At 39.3% G+C, this 20,689-nt stretch overlaps 1 protein-coding gene across 1 annotated transcript in view; it reads left to right on the forward strand.

Annotated features, from left to right (window-relative positions):
• LOC121442664 (synaptotagmin-like protein 5) overlaps nt 1–12,675 on the forward strand; it is a 101,530-nt gene extending 88,855 nt beyond the window's left edge. Inside the window, 4 exon segments of the mRNA XM_041644268.1 lie at nt 5,762–5,870; nt 7,208–7,343; nt 10,800–11,008; nt 12,376–12,675. Of these exon segments, the coding sequence (XP_041500202.1) occupies nt 5,762–5,870; nt 7,208–7,343; nt 10,800–11,008; nt 12,376–12,518 (597 nt within the window). The 3' untranslated portion in view covers nt 12,519–12,675.
• Nucleotides 12,676–20,689: the final 8,014 nt, after the last annotated feature.

Below are 20,689 nucleotides of genomic sequence, written 5' to 3' on the forward strand. Positions count from 1 at the left end.
AAGGGAGATTTTTGATAACGGTTTCTAATTCTTCGCGACTAACAGGTTTATTTAGATCATTCACCTGGTCTTGGTTTAGCTTTGGTATATGGTACTTATTTAAAAAAAATGTCCATTCTTTCGTATCTTCCAGTTTTGTGGCATACAGGCTTTTGTAGTAAGATCTAATGATTCTCTGAATTTCCTCTGTGTCTGTGGTTATGTCCCACTTTTCATTTCTTATCTTATTTATTTGCGTGTTCTCTCTCTGTCATTTAATTAGTTTGGATAGGGGTTTGTCGATCTTGTTGATTTTCTCCAAGAACCAACTTTTTGTTTCATTGATTCTTTGGACTGTTTTCTGCATTTCTATTTCGTTGATTTCCGCCCTCAGTTTTATTATTTCCAGTCTTCTATTTCTCCTCGGTGTGTCTGCTTGTCTGCTTCTTTTTTTCTAGAGCTCTCAGGTGTGTTGTTAAGTCCCCAATGTATGCATTCTCCGTTTTCTTTAAGTGGGCACTTAGTGCTATGAACTTTCCTCTTAGCACTGCTTTCATTGTGTCCCATAGGTTTGAGTATGTTGTCTCTTTATTTTCATTAAATTGAAGGAAGACTTTAATTTCTTTCTTGATTTCTTCCTTGACCCAGGTGTGGTTCAGTAGTTGACTGTTCAGTTTCCACGAGTTTGTCGGCTTTCTGTGGGTAGCATTGTTGTTGCCTTCTAACTTTAGTCTGTGGTGATCTGATAAGACACAGGTGGACAGTGATTTTTTTTGTATCTGTGGAGGTTTCCTTTGTTTCAGAGTATGTGATCAATTTTTGAGAAGGTTCCATGAGCTGCAGAGAAGAAGGTATATTCTTTCCTAATTGGATGGAATGTTCTATAGATGTCTGTTAAGTCCATTTGCTTCATTACCTCCAATAATTCTCTTAATTCTCTATTAGGTTTCTGTCTGATTGACCTGTCCCTTGGAGAGAGAGGTGTGTTGAAGTCTCCTACTACTAGTGTGTGTGGTTTGATGTCTGCCTTGAGTTCTAGTAATATTTCTTTTACATAAGTGGGTGCTTTTATGTTAGGGGCATTGATATTCAGGATTGAGACGTCATCCTGATGAATTGTTCCTGTTATGAGTATAAAGTGTCCATCTCGATCTCTTCTGATTGATTTTAGTTTGAAGTCAGTTTTGTTAGAAATTAGTATGGCCACACCTGCTTTTTTCTTAGGACCGTTTGCTTGAAACACCTTTTCCCAACTCTTTACTCTGAGTAGATGTCTGTCTTTGTGGTTGAGATGTGTTTCTTGCAAACAGCAGACTGTTGGATCCTGTTTTCGTATCCAATCTCTTAGCCTGTGCCTTTTTATAGGTGAATTGAGCCTATTACTATTAAGTGATATTAATGACCAGTGGTTGTTTACTCCGGTTATTCTTATTGGTTTTGATAGTAGAGTTTGTGCATCTCCCTTCTTTGAGATGTGCTGGTGAAGGGTCGCTAGATGCCTGAGTTATTGTAGGCAGTGTTGGCAATGTTGGATTCCTTGGGTTGCGATTTTCCTTCTATTACTTTCTGTAGGGCTGTATTTGTGGCTACGTATTGTTTACATTTGTTCTTATCCTGGAATGTCTTGTTTTCTCCATTGATAGTGAATGATAGCTTGGCTGGGCATAGTAGTTTGGGTTTGCATCCATGGTCCCTTAGTTTCTGCAGTACATCTATCCAGGGCCTTCTGGCTTTCATAGTTTCCATAGAGAAGTCAGGTGTAAGTCTGATTGGTTTACCTTTATAAGTTACTTGCCCTTTTTCCTTTGCAGCTCTTAATATTCTTTCTTTAACCTGTATATTTTGTGTTTTGATTATTATATGGCGAGATGTTTTTCTTTGATCCAGTCTGTTTGGTGTTCTCTATTCTTCTTGAATATTTAAATGAATATCTTTCTTTAGGTTGGGAAATTTTCTTCCATAATTTTGTTAAAAATATTTTCTGGGCCTTTGAGTTGTGACTCTTCTCCTTCTTCTATTCCTATTATTCTTAGGTTTGGTCTTTTTATTGTGTCTCATATTTCCTGAATGTTTTCTGTTGATAATTTGTTGGCTTTGCTGTTTTCTTTGATCTGTGCGTTTATTTTCTCTATGGTGTCCTCAGAATCTGAGATTCTTTCTTCTATCTCTTGTATTCTATTGATTATGCTTGTTTCTGTAGACTCTGCTCGTTGACCTAGATTTTCCATAACGAGGTGGTCCTCAGTTTGTGTTTTCTTCCTTGCCTTCATTTCAGTTTTTAATTGTTGAACTGTTTCCATTACCTGTTTGATTTTTTTTTCTTGGTTTCCCAGGGTATCATGTACGTATTTACTCATTTCTTCAAACTTTTTGTTATACTTCTCATCCAATTCTATAAGGGCGTTTTTTACAGGTTGTTTAAGGGACTCTATTGCTTTCATAAAGTCAATTTTTTCCACTTCTTCTCTGTTAGGGTGTTCAAATACTTCTGTTGTAAAATCATTGTGTTCTGGTGTTTTCATGTTGTTTTTCAGGTTATTGGGTGAATTCTTGCCTTGGGGCCTGCCCATCTCTTCCTATTGATCCTATCTAATGGGTCTTTTAAAACTGGATCAGGTTTCCCTGCTGGCCAAGGGTTCCTCTTACCAAATGCCCTTGCTCTGTTTCCTGGTTCCTGCCGCAGGCCAAGAACCCTCTCACCACTCCGAAGGGTCTTCAGAATCATGACCATGCTCCCCGTTTGCCAGTGACCTCGCCAACAAAAGGCCTACCTCTTTGATTTAATTGTAGTGGGGCGATCTGCTCTCGTTATTGTGTGACCGTCCCCGCCTTGTGCGTCTGCCACCTCACCGGTCCCCGCCGCTTACGTCTCTGTTAATCATTTTAAAGGCAAGACTCTTGGTGCCTTTGAAAGACAAGCAGCTGTTGTGCCCTGTTCTTGTACAACCTGTATGATTGGTGACTATTCTTTTCAGTACCTTTTAATATTTTTCCCAGTAATGTATGATAATTTTTTGGTTTGTTCCTAAAACTGAAGGAATGTTAATCTGAGTATTTCATTGCTGTAATAAATTCACTGCTACATTAGCCACATATGGTTTTAATTTTCTCTCTGACCTCCTAGTCCTATATATTTGACCCATCTTGTGCTCTGTTTTACCTGCGATAAAGTTTCAGTCCCTAAAAGCCAGACATTTATCTCCTGAAGAGGTCAATTTTGATGCCAACATTCTGGTGCATTCACAACTGTGTCTACCAGACATCATTGATAATGTCATTATTTCATATTTTTAATTTAGGACTTTGTTCATAATACCCACTTTATGGTTTTTCCAAAATTTTTTGTTCTCTCTTTTATAGCTGTTATATTATCCAGAGCACAATGATTTCTTACAATAGGCATTAATTCTTCAATTGCTCTGAGGAGTTTCCTCCATGATGACTGAAAATGGCTAAACCAGATTTGGCATAAGGGCCTTTTGTAGGCCCCTCAAGGAGTTTCCTGATAGCAAAGGTTTACCTTGAATGTCCTTTGTTGATGTACATTCATTAGTCCAATGTCTGTCTTTGCCACACCTTCTACATAATCTGGAAGGGACGGGTGTTTTGTTTGAATTATGCTTAGAAAAAAACATTGTTTCTAGGAACACTCTGTTTACAGTCTCTTTTAAAGTTACCTTGTTTACCACAATTATAACACTTGACATTTCAATTTTTCCTCAGATATCTGGAAATCACCTCTCCTAGCCAAGTATCATCATGGTCATGAAATTTAATACCAATTATATTTCAAATCCATTCTTGTCATTAAAAACGTTAATTATCCTTTTGCCTTGACAATAAGCATTTTTAAAGACCAGAGATTCAATTATTATTATTCCAGCTTAAGAATTTATTATCATTCTAGTTACTGCTGATGTCAATATTTGTAAGAAATCAGTGATGGTTTCTTTTGGGCCCTATATGACTTTAGTAAATGAATCTTTTTTTCTCTACTTCTTCAATTCTGTCCCAAGTATTCAAAGATACTGACTTGTAACCCAAAAGTTTGGTGCCAGATTTTGCCTGAATTCTATTTGATATTAATAATAAAAGCCCAGAGTCAAATATAGGGGTTAATGCTAAAAATCAGAGAAGTAGAGAGTCCAGCCACTGGAGAGTTATTTTACCTCTACCAATGAGGCAATCCTGTCCTTAGACTGCATCTCCAGACTGAACCTGTCTCCACTAAACCTCAGACTGCAACTTTCTCCACCAAACCTCAGACTTCCCTAAGCTCCTGTCTCCTTCAGCCTTAGATTCCTCTCCCCACCCAGCCATATCATTCCTGTCTTCATCTCCCTAATGCTGGTATTAAAAGTGTGTGATTTTAAGAGCTGGGATTATCTTGGCATGAGCTGTTTCTCTTTTAGGCAGATTCAATCTTGTGTAGCCAAGAGTGGCCTTGAGTTATCATCAATCCCTCTGCCTATTTTCTGAGTCCTGAAATTAAAGGTGTGTGCCACCACTCCCTGGCCTCCAGTGGCTTAGCTCTACACTCCGATCTTCAGACAAGCCTTATTTGTTAAAATATCACTATCTCTCTTTGTCTCTCTCTCTCTAAAGAATTTTTTTCATTTATTCATTTTACAACCTCTCTGCAGCCTCCCCCATCCTCCCCTGCCAGTCCTTCTTCCCCATTCCCCTACTCCCACTCCCAAATCCCCTCCCTCTTCCATCTCCATCCAGGAAAGAGCATGTTTCCTGAAAATATCAATAAAACATGGCATATCAAGTTTCAATAAGACTAAACAGCTCCCCATTATTAAGAATGGGCAAGATGACCTATTATAAGATGATATAACGTCAGCTTGCCCTGAGGCTGTCCATGTATATTAAGTAAAGTACTCACTGTGTATAGGAATCTGTATTTTGATGGTGCTTGATCTATCCACAAAGAAAAATTAGGAATTTATTATAAAATGCTCCTATAAGTCTTAATTGTGTTTTTTTAAAAAAAAAACTTGTAATGTTAGACTTGTGTGCATGAAAGTAATTAAGGTACATCATTATTGTAGTTTAAACATTGTACATGATAAGCCTCCCCCACCCCTGCTTTTACTGTATGTTTTTATTGAATGATCTATACCCCATCACTAGGCAAACATGAATAAAATTAGGTTAAATGTAAAAAAAAAGTAAAAGAAAGAAACGGGGTCCCAAAAGTCAGTAAAAGAGTTGGAGACATCTCTTGCTCCCACTGTTAGAAGTCCCCTAAGAGGGCCAAGGTATATAACTGTAACATATATGCCGAGTGTCTATGTCAGTCTACCAGGCTACCTGGTTGTTGGTTTAGATTCTGTGTGTCCCTATAAGCCCAGGTTAGTTGATTCTGTGAGTTTTCTTGTAGTGTCCTTGACCCATCAGACTCCTGCATTCCTTTCTCCTCTTCCATCTCTGCAGGATTCCCAAACTCTGCCTAATGTTTGTCTGTAGGTTTCTGCATCTGCCTCCATCATCTGCTGGGTGACACCTCTCTGATGACAACTGGGCCCAGCACCGATCTGGTCACAGGATGCCCAGTTCAGGCTCTTTGTTCACTATTGCTAGGAGTCTTAGTTGGGTCCTCCCCATAGGGGAGTCAGGTCTCCTGATGAAATAATATCTAAGGAAATATGTACTCCTTCTATTACAAATGTGAGAGAAAACATGAAGTATTTGTCTTTCTAAATATTCTGTATTTCATTTAAGAAGATGATGTCCAGTATTCTAACGTCCTTTTCACTTATCTCCCCTTGACTAGGTGGAGTTGGCTCCTGATATTGGCCTTCAATACAAAGGAGAGCTAACGGTTGTCTTTCGATACATTCCTCCAGAGGAGAGCCCTATATTCCAAGTAGAACAACCTCAAGGTAGGGTTAAAATCAATACCTCTTATCTGTCACATTGTAGATATTAGGGTTTGGATGGACTGTGTTACATATGTAGTATAATAAAAATAGGGTTTGGGATCTTTTGAGAGTTAAGAAGTACATGCTATAACATATGTGGAGAAGAAAAGTACAGGACAAAAATCCATACTTATAAGCCAGCCCTGATAGGGAGATTATTTACTGTCAGTCCAAGAGATACACAATCTTTCCCCAGGGGGAGAGATGTGTTGTGTGAGGGGATTTCTAGGAAGCTGTTCTATGGACTCATTCACAGCTACTCAGGGAGTCTAAAAAAGAAATATCTGGCATAAAATATAGAAAACAAAGGGGAATCTAGAAGAAATCTATTTGAAATTTTCCTTTTCTTCCTCCTTTCATCAGTGTCTTAGGCAGCTTCCTTTTTCTTTCCATTCATGGTCACCATTTTCAGGGCTTCCCCGTGAAAGGAACTCAGCTCTTGGTCTGAGTTTCCTCACTTCACTTGTCCATAGTTCTTTGTGGCGGGTTGAGACCCCATGTTGTTTTCCCATCTAATTTGGCAATGCAATATGGTCAGTCCTGAAAATACACATACAAATAACATTATTCAGATTGAGCAGGTAATAGTTAGGAATAAATATGTATGTACATATATGCACGTAATAACAGCCAATGAAAAAAGAGACCATTAATTTGAAAGAGAGCAATGGAAGAATACATTTTGGAGTTTGGAGGGAAGAAAGAATAGGGGAAATGATAGAATTATAGTATAATCTCTGAAAAAAGAAAAAAATTTAAGAGGGTTGTGAGGATTAAATAGGTTCATATATGTAAAGGTGGCAGTCATGTAGTGGTTATTGCTCATGTTTAGTCTATTACATCAAAATAAATATTAAAAGTGACAAGGTTTTCTCCCAACCACAAAATGTAACTGACTCTAGGTTGCACCCTCTAAACCTGACCCTTCCTGAAGCTGACAATTTATAAAAAGGGGATTATTGAATAGACCCTTTGGAAGTAAGGTTAATATATCCAAGTCATAGAAATGTCTCTCTTGCAGCTCTGGGACTTGGGTCTGGCCTTCGCAATAGAATAAGATGATGGTGCTGGCAGGATGTTTTCCATTATTCTATTCCTTTAGAATCGTTGCATTTTTCCTTTACAGAAGCTTTGTGTGTGTGTATGTCTGTATATGTATACAAACATACACACATACATATGACAAAAAGGCTTGATTGTCAGAAAATGAAGTAGCTTTTTGTAGATGTTCTTGGTAAATTATGAAGTAGAATCTCCGATCTCCTCCACTTCCACCTCCTCTCTGCTGGTTCGTGCAGGAAAGAAGATCTTTAAAAAGGGAAAGAAGAAAGAGTCATCTGTCATCTCTGGGGGAATACTTGAAGTGTTCATCAAAGAGGCAAAGAATCTGACAGCAGCCAAATCGGGAGGCACTTCTGATAGCTTCGTGAAGGGGTAATTTTGCTCTAGCTCATCGCCCATGACACTTCCTGGGTACTGAAAGGAGCTATGATCCAGTAGACAATGGTAGTTGTGAAAGGCCCACGTTCTGCTTATTGCATGCACGTTGGAAAAGCTACCCTTACGTGTTTGCTCTTTCATCTAAAGCAATGTGAGTGTGGGACAGAGTTGCTGTTCTGGCTCTCACTGTGTCTCCAGCAGATTTCTGGAGGGCCACTGTGAGGATCGCTCTCACCCTGACTGCCCAAGGAGATTCCTTTCTAAAAAGAGAAGAAAATATGATGTTCTATGTATAATTTACTTTTATTTTTGTTTTGTTATCATTTGGTACACCAACAAAAATACTAAATACTTGCTGGTTTGCTCTGTTGGGGAAAATTGTAAAATGCAGAAAAATTTCAGCATCTTCCCTAAAGAGTGTTTGAGGCAGGCTCCAGGACTACTTGATATACATTTATTTCCATGTGGAGCAAATGACATTTTCTTGAGGGAATACTACCATTTAAATGAATATTCTTGCTCGTTCTAGGCCTTCCAAATAGCAAATAGTCTAGTTTCTGACTATTGTAGACTTTTCTCGTGTAATTAGAAGAAGCTGGGCTAAAGGAATATTTTTCCATTCATTCAAGCAAACACTCAGATGTATATGTACCACGAATTAGATGCTGATCTTTGAAAAATAGATATGATAGCTGACCTCACAGAGAACCATGAAGTAAAGCCAGTTCCCATGATGCCAAGCCATGGGAAGAATCTTTGACAGAGATGTTGCCTCTTTGAAAAGTGATCCAGGCCTGATAGCAGTGCCTGAAATACTGGTACTGTGGACCCTGAGTCAGGAAGATCACAAGTTTGTGTCCATCCTGGAATACATGTAGCAGTGCCAGACCAGCAGGGGACAGAGGATGAGATCCTGCTTTTTTGTACAATCTTTTTTTTAAATTTTATTTAAAATTTTATTCATTTTATATACTGACCACAGTTCCCCCTTTCTCTTCTCTTCCTGTTCACCATCTCCTGCCTACCATCTTACCATCTACCCTATCCACTCCTCCTCCGTCTCCATTCAGAAAGGGGTAGGCCTCCCATGGGTGTATTTTCCCACAGGAAATAAGTCATACCTTTATTCTTATATGTTTTAAGTTCAGTAAACCATATATTGATGAGAGTAAGATGACTAGGGTTTCCCCATTGTTGAATTGTGTTCTTTAGCATAAAAGACACACTGTCTTTGAGTCATACTGCTACAGTCCAACTTAGGAAGCCCCGCATCCAGTTTAGGACTCTGCTCCTTACTGTCTTGTATGGTAAAAATATTGTTCCTGGCCTGTGGCTCTAACATGCCCTTCCAGGCATGAGTTAATATTGTCTGGAACAGCTTTTACATGCTCTTGTTGAGAATTTATGAAGGACAAATGATAAAGAACAGTAATTCATCCTATTTTTTAAGCACTAACTTTTCAGTGAATACTTAAATATTAAGCCAATTTAAAAATTATCCAAGGAGTTGGAGAAATGGTTCAGTAGTAAAGAGCACTGGCTGCTCTTGTAGAGGACCCAATTTCAATTCCCAACACCCACATGGCAGCTCGCAGCCATCTCTAACTCCAGACTCAGGAGATCTGATGCTATCTTCTGGTCTTCATAGGCATTGCTTGCACATGGTACATAAACATACATGTAGGGAAAACCTTCATATACATAAAAATAAATACCCTTAAAGAAAAAATTGATATATAATTTCAAAGAGCCAGAGAGCAAGCAAGAACAGATACATAGGTAATGTTATAAAATATGTAAATTACATAATTTCATATTCTCTACTTATGAACTGAAATATTTGTGACTTAAGAAAGACATTAGGGCCCACAAGATGGTTCGGCAAATAATGGGAAATGGGCCTGCCACCAAACCTAATAGGCCAATTTTGATAGCTGGAATCCTCTTGGTCATGATAACTGACTCTCACAGGTTAACCTTGGTCTTCCACATCTATGTCATGGCTTGCTCTCATACATATTTATGCACATTCAAAATAAATATTAAAAAAATTAAAAACCACTTTCTCTTACATTGAAACAGTGATTGAAGGTAACTTATCTAGGATAGATGTGGAAATATCATGTTTATCAGGGACAAAGGAGTTTTTCTATATCATTATCGTATCTTCTCCATGGACCAAGATACCTAGTTATACAGAGTTCAGCCATCCTATGCAAATCCAAGCTTATAGGGAGCTTCCTGTAACTTTTTCATAGAGGTACTTGTATTCTATTGACCAGAACCTAGGTCTGTAGCTATGTGAATTGTAAGACAGCTTTATGGTCTTTATTCTGGGGAAACGTGTGTTCAAATTTAGAACCAAGGTTTTCTTTTAATGATGGATACAAAAATTGAAATAAGATAAAATGTAAGATGGTAACAATAAAAACTAGGAATTTTAAAAGAGAATAAGCGTAGAATGGAGATTGAGAAATAACAGTGTTCGCTGATTAATTTATTAATTTTTTCCCCTTTTTGGTGGTAGTGCCAGGATCAAACTCAGGTCCTTGCTCAGCAAGCACTTTGTCATTGTCCTACTTACTCATGCTGACCAATATAGTAAATGAAATACAACATGACTCAATTATCTTCTTTATCCCTGGGCCATTTACTTGTATTTTTCATAATTGTTTTATGTACTGATTCCATCTACACTCATTTTCTTCCCCAAACCATGTGTTTTGAAGGCACAAAGGTTTTTGAGACTTACAGTTTGAACACAGTAGAGAAGACCTAGGGCACAGGTAGTCTATCAGAGAAGGGCTTCCAGGAAACATCAGTGAAAGAGTGTAGACCATGAAACAAAAGACAGAGGGAAGCAGTTTTAAAAGTTATGTTAATGGAAAGGTTATCGCTGTAGGGTTCAGTTCCACTGGGAAAGAAAGCAGCAAGAACTCCATGTAATGTTCTTTAGGAGTATCCCTTGAAGAACTGCAGAACTCATCGGCCTTTTCTAAAACCCACTGCTTGGGTTAGCCTTCAGTCCTCAGTAACTCTAGGTACTCTGAACATGAGGGAGTAAACTCATGTAAGACGGGTAAGAAGCTGAAAACATTCAGGAATTATCCACCTTAGCTGCAAATCAGTTTACAGATACATACAAACAAACAAAAACATACAAAGTCAAACAATAGTGGCTACCACCAGGGGTCTTTTCTTTACCAGATGGAGAACCAAATATTTGGAAGGGTTTGAAAAGACAAAAATTGTAATCAAAAATGGAGGAAGGGCATTTTACTATTGTAAATGTATTTACTAGACATCTCTCCAAATAAGATATCAGGGAGAGAACATCAAGAATGCATATTGTAGTCACATACAGTTACACAGAATTGTAGGAGATCCAAATGACAACTCAAAGGTTGCATTTTTACTTTCCCACCAATGTAACTGTGTTTCCTTCTGCAGCTACCTGCTTCCTGATGATAACAAAGCCACCAAGCACAAAACGGCGGTTGTCAAAAAGAGTATTAACCCTCAATGGAATCATACATTCATATTCAGCGGCCTGTATCCTCAGGATATAAAGAATGTTTGCCTAGAACTCACCATCTGGGACAAGGAAGCCTTTTCCAGCAACATCTTTCTAGGAGGTGTTCGTTTAAATTCTGGAAGCGGTAAGGAATTGAGAGAACTAGAGCTGGTGTATGACTGGGCATGGGCAACAGTGATTACTCCAGGTGTGATATGCTGTAGATTTTTATGTAGTGTGAGCTACAACTAGCTCCTGAAATAGCCCAGGTGCCTCATTCTTTTAGATGGAGATCTGATCACTGTTAAAATGTGTTTCTGTAACAACTTTGTATTCTTAGGCTTAAAGTTGAAGAAATGTTATATTTGATCCTTTCATAGAAAAATCTTCAATACATTCATATAAGGGAATTTCAAGTACTTTTTTGGGTCTTAATGTTTTGCTTAAATGAAAATCAAGACAGGAGAGGAAGGCCTCATAAGGTTGTCTTTACTTCATCTTCCTTTCACTTGTGTCTAGTACTTCAACAATGATCAAGCAATGTGTTCTTAGTTTGCTTTCTATTGCTATGATAAAGATAACAATGTGAAGCAACTTGGGGAAAAGGGGTTTATTTCACTTTAGTGCCTACTTCATCATGAAGGTGAATCAGGGTAGGAAGTCAAGGTAGGAACATTGAAGCAGAACTGAAGCAGAACCACAGAGGAATCCTGCTTACTTGATTGCTAAGCCTGATATTTTTAATATAAGCCAGGACCACCTGCCTAAGGGTGGAACTTGCCCCCCCCAGTGAGCTGTTTCCTCCCACATCAATCAACAATCAAGAAACTGCCCCCACAGACTTGTCCACAGGCCAATCAGATGGATGCATTCCCGATGACCTGAGTGTGTCACGTTGATAGGATACTAAACACAGAATGAAAACAAATAACTCACGTCATAAAATATAACAAGGTGTGAACTAGGTAGGAAGACATCCCGGTGGTCAAATGCTTTAACACTAGAAGTGCACATGAACTAACACTGGAAGACCCCAAGTCTCTTTACCCCATATCTTAGGCCAGCCATGTGCCATGTCAACATTTTGGTTGAGAAAGTCCCCATTTATATGACACTTTTTTTTTTATAAATTAAGGATCTTGAAAAACCAAAAAAAAAAAATTAAGGAGATCAGGGAATACATGTGTCAGTAAAATTGAAACCTCCAGGGTCAGAGAGTAGCTGTGTTTGAAATAGAGATCTTCATATCTCAGGGCATATTGTGAACTCACATTGACTTGGTTTTGATGAGTTGGTTCTATCAAAGTCAGGAGAATATGAGTCACCAGGGGCCACTCTGGTTACTCTGTTCAACCTAAACAGAAGGAAATAATGCAGGCTTCAAAAGACTGACTCGTTTTAACACCTCTCACTAGATATGGGAACCAAGAAGAGGTCCTCAGAGATTGTTACTTGCCTTCTAGAAGCTCCAGCCCCTGTGTGAAATGTTGTGCCCCTTTTTCTCTTCTTCAGGTGTCAGTCATGGGAAGAATGTGTACTGGATGGACTCTCGAGGAGAGGAACAACGCCTTTGGCAAAGGATGATTGACAGCCCTGGGGTATCTGTAGAGGGCATTCTCATGCTGCGATCCAGCATGGCAAAATGGAGGCTCTGAAGGGATCAGTTCTCCAAGAACTACATCTCTGGTTGCCTACTGTTTTCTCTAAGCAAACACTGGGCCCTTGAATTATGTTGCCCTGTTATTTCTCACCTCTTAGGACATGAGAGGAGATATGTCAGTGTTGTGAACATCTAGGATCTTGCTGATTGTCTGAAAAGCATATCCTTCTATATGTTCCCCCACTCAGGTTTCCCTGATTAGATGATAGGAAGTGGACCCCACCATCTTGCCAACAAGCAGACTGTGCAATGGCTCATGGGCTTTATACTGACCGCAATGACAAGAGCTTACTGGAAAATATTGCTGGGCTCCTCAACTCTTTTCCAACCAAGTTACTTAAGTTTTCTTCAGTTTGAGAAAAGAAGGAAACACCAAGAAGGTAGATTGCTTAGAGACTAACAAAGAGAGAGATCTTTGTCTTCTCAGCAGATTGCCTGTAATGCAAAGAAGACATGCTAGGGGTGGTTTGGGAGAAGTCAGGCTCCTTTTGAAAGTGAAGAGAGCTCCATGATTATACACACTCACACTAAAAAAACAAAAGAAAAAACAAAAAAAAAACAAAATACAAAAGCAGACACAAACTGGAATGTGTGTAGAGAAATTAGAATGTAGGACCATCTTGTTGATAAACTAGGAATTAGAGAACTCTGTTACAAAAATTATTTCATCAAATATTAAAAGCCATTAAGTATAAGGAAATAAGAAATAAGCAATTAATTCTTATCTTTACATTTTGTTTACTAGTGAGACTAGTTAAGTGAAAAGGGAGATACTCCACTGTTTGCTGTGCTGCTATAGGAAAGAGCTAGGAACTCCATGTTCTCTCTTTCATTTTCTCTTTACCCAAGTAATTACTGCTTTCTTAAGCTATTACAATGACAAGTAACAAACCACCCCAAAAATCAATGACTTAAAATGAAAATCAATTTTTTGGGTGTCTATGAAGGTTGGCTAGGAGAACTCTGTTTTTTCCTTATAAGCCCGAGGGTCTAAATCAGGTACTTATTTCTCAATCCTCATTAGACCAAAAGAATAGCCTGAGTATGGTGATAGCAGAGGTGTACTTGGATAAGTCCCACTGCTCAAGCACATAAGTGTCTTGTACCTCATTGGTCAAAAGGAAGCCATATTGCTAATACCAAAATCAATAGAAAAGGAAATATGCCTTGCCCAATGACAAGAGTGAAGGTTCAAGAAAGGATGGTGAAAGAGAGACAAGTAGTTGAATGTACTCTACGTCTTGTCATTTATGTGCCTAAGCTACCAAATTTAGAAGCAAAGTCAGGTAAATCCAGAAAGGATGCCAAGTCTGGTTCTTTATTTTGTGGGTTACAACCTTGCAGTCCAGAGAACTGAAATAATTTGTCTACGGTCGTGTAGAGGCTGTGACTGAATCTGGACAGTTCCTAGGCAACTTTGACGTGACTCTATGCTTATCAAGGTGGATAGAAGATGACATGTCAAAGAAAGTAGATCATGGTTTGATTATGTAAGCATAAACATACATAGTCTATGCCAGGTGTGGTGGGTTACACTTGTAATTCCAGCACTTTGAAGGTAGAGGTGGGAGGATCAGGAGCCCAAGGTATGCCTTGGCTATGTAGAGAATTTTAAGCTATCCTGGGCTTATCTCAGTGGCACCTCATGTACCAAAATATGTATGCTCCAGATGTTATGGAGTCAGATTCAATCCCCCATAGCTCATTTCTTCATTTGAATACATGTAAACATGCAAACCCTTTAAAATATAGCAAATGAATTTTAGTAGTAGAACTAAAACCATGTTCAGATTCATTCCACAGAGTAGTTGAAGTAATAAGGGTGGCGGGGCTGCGTCCCCAGCACCCCGGCTACCTGCTCAGCGGCTAGCTTATGCCCCGAAATAACAACACACAAACTATATTCATTTAAACACTGCTTGGCCCATTCTCTTCTAGGCTAATTCTCACATATTAATTTAGCCCATTTCTAATCATCTGTGTGTAGCACCCCAAGGTGCGCTTACCGGGGAGATTCTAGCCTAGTCCATCCTGGGTCGGAGCTTCATCCCGGGAGCGGGGCATGGCGTCTCTCTCAGGCGTCTGCTCCCGAGAGCAGAGCTGTTGAATCTCTGAGCTCACTTCCTCTTCCTCCCAGCGTTCTGTTCTGTTTACTCCTCCCACCTATCCCCTAACCAATAAAATGGGCCAGGGCAGTGCCTTTATTAGCCAATGACCTTCCTCCATCAAGTAGTTGCAAGTTTATAGGTATGTTTTTGAAATTTGAAGACTAATTTAAGAATCTATTTAATATTCTTCATAGTAAGGAAACACACAAACCATTTAAGCATTATTCAAAAAGAGACCATCTGTAGAAAACTTCACCTATCATAGCTCAATAAATACAGTACTTCTTAAGAATTTACATACCATTATTCTGTCCTTCTCAAAAGCAGGAAAAACCTATATGCTTGGTACTATTTCCTGGATCATGAATAATAAAAACCCAGAGACAGATATTGGGGTGCAAGGTGAAGATCAGAAGGTAAAAATAAGCCACTGGAAGCCAGACAGTGGTGTCACACACTTTTAATCTCACGATTTGGAAGACAGAGGCAAATGGATCTCTGTGAGTTCAAGGCCACCCTGGGCTACACAAGATCAATACAGAACCAGATGGTGGTAACTCACACCTTTAATCCCAGCACTAGAGGGGAAAATAAGATGGGAGGAGACAGGCTCAGGGCTCAGTCTGCAGTTGCCCAACTTTAGTAGAGGTAAGAGGTAGTGGCTTGGTTGTTTTGCTTTTCTGATCTTCAGACAAGCTTTATTTATTAAATCATAAATAGAACATCAGTATAATTTCCCACATTGGAAAATAAATTGTCTTCAAATGTGATGGGACTCAAACACTATTCAGTGACATTTAGGGGATGTGAGAAGCTGATGACGGTGAAGCCTGTCTCTGGAGTGTATACAACAAAGTAGATTTATTCACTAAGAAAATGTGACTAAATGATTTTTAAATTTACAACTTAAACTCAAGAAAAGCATGAATCTTCGTGTCAGGTCAAATTCAAAGCAATTCTCTGTACAATGGTTTCATGATATCCTGTGTCTAACTGGATATTTCTATAAAACAAACCCCACATATACAAAAAAAGATCAGAAACCCACTCTCGTTGCTCCTGGAAACAAAAGCAAACACCTTAAGATCATTCTCTTTTTCTAAATGTACATACAAAACAACAGTTTAAAATATAAGTGGGATGTGTTGGTAGATAGCTGGAATCCTAGCATCTGGGAGACTAATTCAGGAGGACCACAAGTTCAACATCAGCCTAGACTACAACAAGAGCCTATGTCAGAAGGAAAATATTCTATGAACGGCATAGAATTCAAGAGCTTAAAAACTATGAAGAGCCTTGTCCACCACTTCCACATGTCAGTGTCAGGCTTTTCTATGCCTGTAGAGTACTGCTTCATAGCAGTCCACTGAATATGTTCAGCTGGTATTAGCAGAAGCCACAAGAAATATGGGTAAAACATCTGTGCTCAATGGCTTCTCCAAGCAATCTTTTCTTTTTAAAAACACTTTGAAATTCAAAATGAGATATATATTTTACTCAGCCCTCCACTTTCATACATCTTCCCTACAGAAGTAGATACATGTATTTCTTGCTCCTTTTTTGCCCTGAAGCAAAATAAGTCAAGAAATCATATTGAGCCTACTTCTTGTGTTTCCTCGTCTCTGTGATATTACCCAAAGCCGAACTAACATCACTGCTTTCCATGACTATTTCAGTAGTCTCCTAGCTTTAATCATTTTGAATTGCTTATTATTATTTATTGTGTGTATCTGTGATGCATGTGTTGAATGTACATGTGGAGGTCAGAGAACAGCTCTGTGGACTCCTCTCTTTCCATCTTCACAGTTGACCTGAAAATAAAATACAAATTATTGTATGTGGTCCAGAATATGAAGACCACTGCCTTTTCTCTAGCATATCCCAAGCTGTGCCTCCCCTCCCCATCCCCATCCTCCCTTTCTCTTAAGCCACCTTGTGGACTTTTTTTTTTGTTCTCATTAATGTAATCCCCATAAATCTTCCAGGTCTTAACTGCTACTTCCTCAGGAAAACCTTCCTGATCGTGTGCTAAGCTAGGCCACAGAAACTTGCTTTCATTTCCCCTCCATGGCACCCATCACAATTACATTAAATTATTCATGTAATGAAACTTTTCATGCCCATGTGTACTGTCTCTTCACTTAAGATTCATAAGGGCAGGTGCAATACATTTTCATAGCAGTATCCCCAGTGCTTGGCTGAGAATAGGTGATCAAAGAAAAACAAAATAGCTCCACAGAGCATTACATAAGTAAGCAGTTTTTAAAGCTACTCTTTCGAAGTGCGAGGGGAAGGAGGAGATAGAGCAAGGGTGGATAGGGTCTTGCATGTCTTAACCAGGGATTTGGGTCATTGGCTGAATGAAATGGGAACTACTGAGAGTTCTGAGCCAAAGAATGGTAAACTAGAATGTGTTTCAACAGCATCCCCCTAGCTGCTGTATCCAGGACATGGCGAAGAGAGATCAGCTTGCAACACTCAGTCTATTTTCAACTACAAGTAACAAAAAATACCCTTAAGATTATATAAGAGTGTAACTGGATTATCATTCGTAAGCCTGTAGGGAGGGCTTTTATTCTAGTTTGCACAGCTGTGATTTGCAGGCTGTTTTCCCCTGGATTAAGATTTCTGATTCTTCATCACTGTTATAGGTATAACGCTGATGATTATTAAGATATCTGCATGAAAATTGAAGAAGGGAGAGAATGTTGGCATTTTTCTATTTAGTATATAGCCTGTAAGTGCCAAATGCTCATATATTTTCTTTTTTTAATTTATTAAAAATTTCCACCTCCTCCAATCCTCCCATTTACCTCCCACTCCCCTTCCCACTCCCTCTGCAGTCCTAAGAACAGTCAGGGTTCCCTGCCCTGTGGGGAGTCCAAGGTCCTCCCCCCTCCATCCAGGTCTAGGAAGGTGAAAATGCTCATATTTTTATCCAATGTTTTAACACAAGAAGAAACCTGTCTATGTTTTCCTTTTTCTCTAAATGAGGCTGAAATGAATGCACACAATTACAGTAAAGTGTAAGTCAGTAGACTCTGCTGGGAGGTCAGAGAACCAGATGTGTGTCATCTCTGCTGTTAATACACTCATGCCAATAACAGGAATCCTATTATACTTGCCACTGAATTTTTTACTTACCGAGATTTTATTTGGGCATCAGAGAGTTCACACTTGTTTGTGAAAATGCCTAGGAATTGATGAACCATAACACTTCAATTTCCTTCATTCTCTTTTAGAAACAACTAAGAAAGGAAGTCATTCCATCAAAAGCAGTCGTGTCTTTCACTCAGAGTTGGACTGTATAGTTGAGAGTAAGAGTGAGAAGTGTGACTGTGTCTTCTCTTCGTAAATGGATATTTTAAAAGAGAGATTATTCCCAGTTGACATAGAGAAAGGGACATCTAGACTTTTTTTCACTCTTTCTGGTGCTCCTCAGGTTGATGGAGTACTCACAGAGGTTTAGGAGATCCCTTTGCTGCTTTTTTGCACATAGGTTTCTGGAAAAATCATTATTCAATTAAATTATTTTCTGGAACCTCAGAACCCATATTAACAAGACTACTCATAAAACATACGAACTATCACAGCCATGTGAAGAGCAAGGTACCCTGGCAGCTTTCCAAGGTCCCAAGAGGTAACAAGCATTACTGAAAGTATAATGAAGTAGAGAACTGCTCTGACGAAGAATATGGTATTAACAGAAAAAAAAAAACCTATAGCAGCTGCTTTAGTATATAGATGAGGCAGAGATCCTGTCCCTGAAGAGCAATTCATGAGTAGTAAATTGCTTTCTAAGGACAGTTGTAGGACAATGGGGTTGTTTTGATGACTATGATTTACCAGTTTGGTCCAGACATAAATTGCTAGGAATAAAGGAGAAAGAGGGGCTTGCCTTCCTTCAGGGATTCCTTTGTATCTCTTCCATCAGTAAAGTGTGCCTCAATATAAATGTCAGGCAAATATTTAAGGAGGATACCAAGGCCATAAAGTGATGGGGCACAATTGCAACCCTATCTACTCAGGATGCTATGGCAGGAGGATCACAAGTTTGGGGCCAGCTTGGATAACTTAGGAAGGCATTGTCTCAAAAAAATTTTTTTTTAAGACATGAGCTGGAGCACAGTGTTAGAGCCCTTGCCTCACATGTGTGAGACCCTGGTTTCAGTCTTCAGCATCAACATTAAATTCAATTGATCTGAGAAATACATCACTTCATCAGTTCTGTGAATGCACTGGGTCTCCCATTCCTGGAGTACGCATTGTACTGATGAGCAAGCCAAGATTTTCTCTGGCACCTATAGATGAGTTTGCGGGTTTAGTGGATTTCAGAAGAAAGGCACATTTTCAATGTCTCATGAACATCTTTGAATCACTGGGCCAGAGTCAGACCTGCACTTGAGGAAAAATAAAAAAAGGCGGTTTTCTCAATTTTGTTACAGACTGAACCATCTATCCACATGTTCATTCGTTTCCCAAGGTACCCTTCCAAATTTTTTCCTGGTCAAAAGTTGACCTATTTTGCCTGTTTATATTTAGTAGATTTTAGTTCTTAGAGAAAATTTGGGTTTACAGAACAGCTGTGTGGAAGTTACAGAGCATTTTAATATATACTGTCCATTTCCATAGTTTCTCTAGTTGCCCCCTTCTATCAGTGTGGCACATTCTTTAGAACTGATGAGACAATATTTGGGCATTATTTTAAACTTAAGGTACTGCTTTATAACAAAGCCCATGCTTTGTGTTTTAGAGTATTGCCTGCCCTGATAAATGCATAAACACAGTAAAGACTCCTTGTAGACTTGTTTCTTTTGCTTAGCAATATGCATTTAAGTTTCTTTCCTGTCTTTTTGTGAAGTGATACTTTAATGTTTCCTGTTGTAAGTGCACTTAATATGATATCAATGCTCTTCACAAAATTTGAATTATAATATATATTTATATGTATTTAAGTTTCCTTTTAAGTATAAGACAATCAAAGTATAGAATCAATGTTTTAATCTCAATAGATGATAAGTTGGCGCTCCTTTGTCTATTTTATTATTTTTTTTTTTAATAATTTTTTTATTAAGAAAAGAAGAAAAAAAACATAAACAAAAAACAAGTTTCCACCTCCTCCCAGCCTCCCATCTCCCTCCCCCTCCTCCCACCCTTCTCCCCCTCCTCCCACCCTTCTACCCCTCCCCCCACTCCTCTCCCCCTCCCTCTCCAGTCCACAGAGCAGTCCAGGTTCCCTGCCCTGTGGCAAGTCCTAGGTCCTCCCCCCTCCGTCCATATCTAGGAAGGTGAACATCCAAACTGGCTAGGCTTCCACAAAGCCAGCACATTAAGTAGGATCAAAACCCCGTGCCATTGTCCTTGGCGTCTAATCAGCCCTCATTGTTCGCCATGTTCAGAGAGTCTGGCTTTATCCCATGCTTTTTCAGTCACAGTCCAGCTGGCCTTGGTGAGCTCCCAGTAGATCAGCTCCACTGTCTCAGTGGGTGGGTGCACGCCTCGTGGTCCCGACTTCTTTGCTCATGTTCTCCCTCCTTCTGCTCCTCATTGGGACCTTGGGAGCTCAGTCCAGTGCTCCAGTGTGGGTCTCTGTCTCTGTCTCCATCCATCACCAGATGAAGGTTCTATGATGATATGCAAGATATTCGTCAGTATTGCTCTCGGATAGGGTCATTTCAGGTTCCCAGTCCTCAGCTATCCAAGGAACTAACTGGGAACCTCATGTTGGGCACTTGGGAGCCCCTCTAGGGTCAAATCTCTTGCTCACCCTAAAGTGGTTCCCTTAACTAAGAATTGTGGTTCCGTGCTCCCCTATCCACCTTTCCTTTATCCCAATTCTCCTGATTCCCCAAGTCCCCCCTCCTTCCCTTCTACCTTTTCTCTCCCCATCTCCCCATACCCCCATCCCACCCCACCCCCAAAATCCTAATTTTCTCCCCGGCAATTGGGTCTACTTCCCTTAGCCAAGAGGATAACTATATGTTTTTTCCTTGGGTTCACCTTCTTACTTAGCTTCTTTAGGTTCACCTATTGTAGACTCCGTGGCCCTAATTTATGG

The sequence above is a fragment of the Microtus oregoni genome, unplaced genomic scaffold (assembly GCF_018167655.1).
Source record: "Microtus oregoni isolate MIOR12 unplaced genomic scaffold, Mior012 000092F_ref0000046, whole genome shotgun sequence".
Taxonomy (NCBI): domain Eukaryota; kingdom Metazoa; phylum Chordata; class Mammalia; order Rodentia; family Cricetidae; genus Microtus; species Microtus oregoni.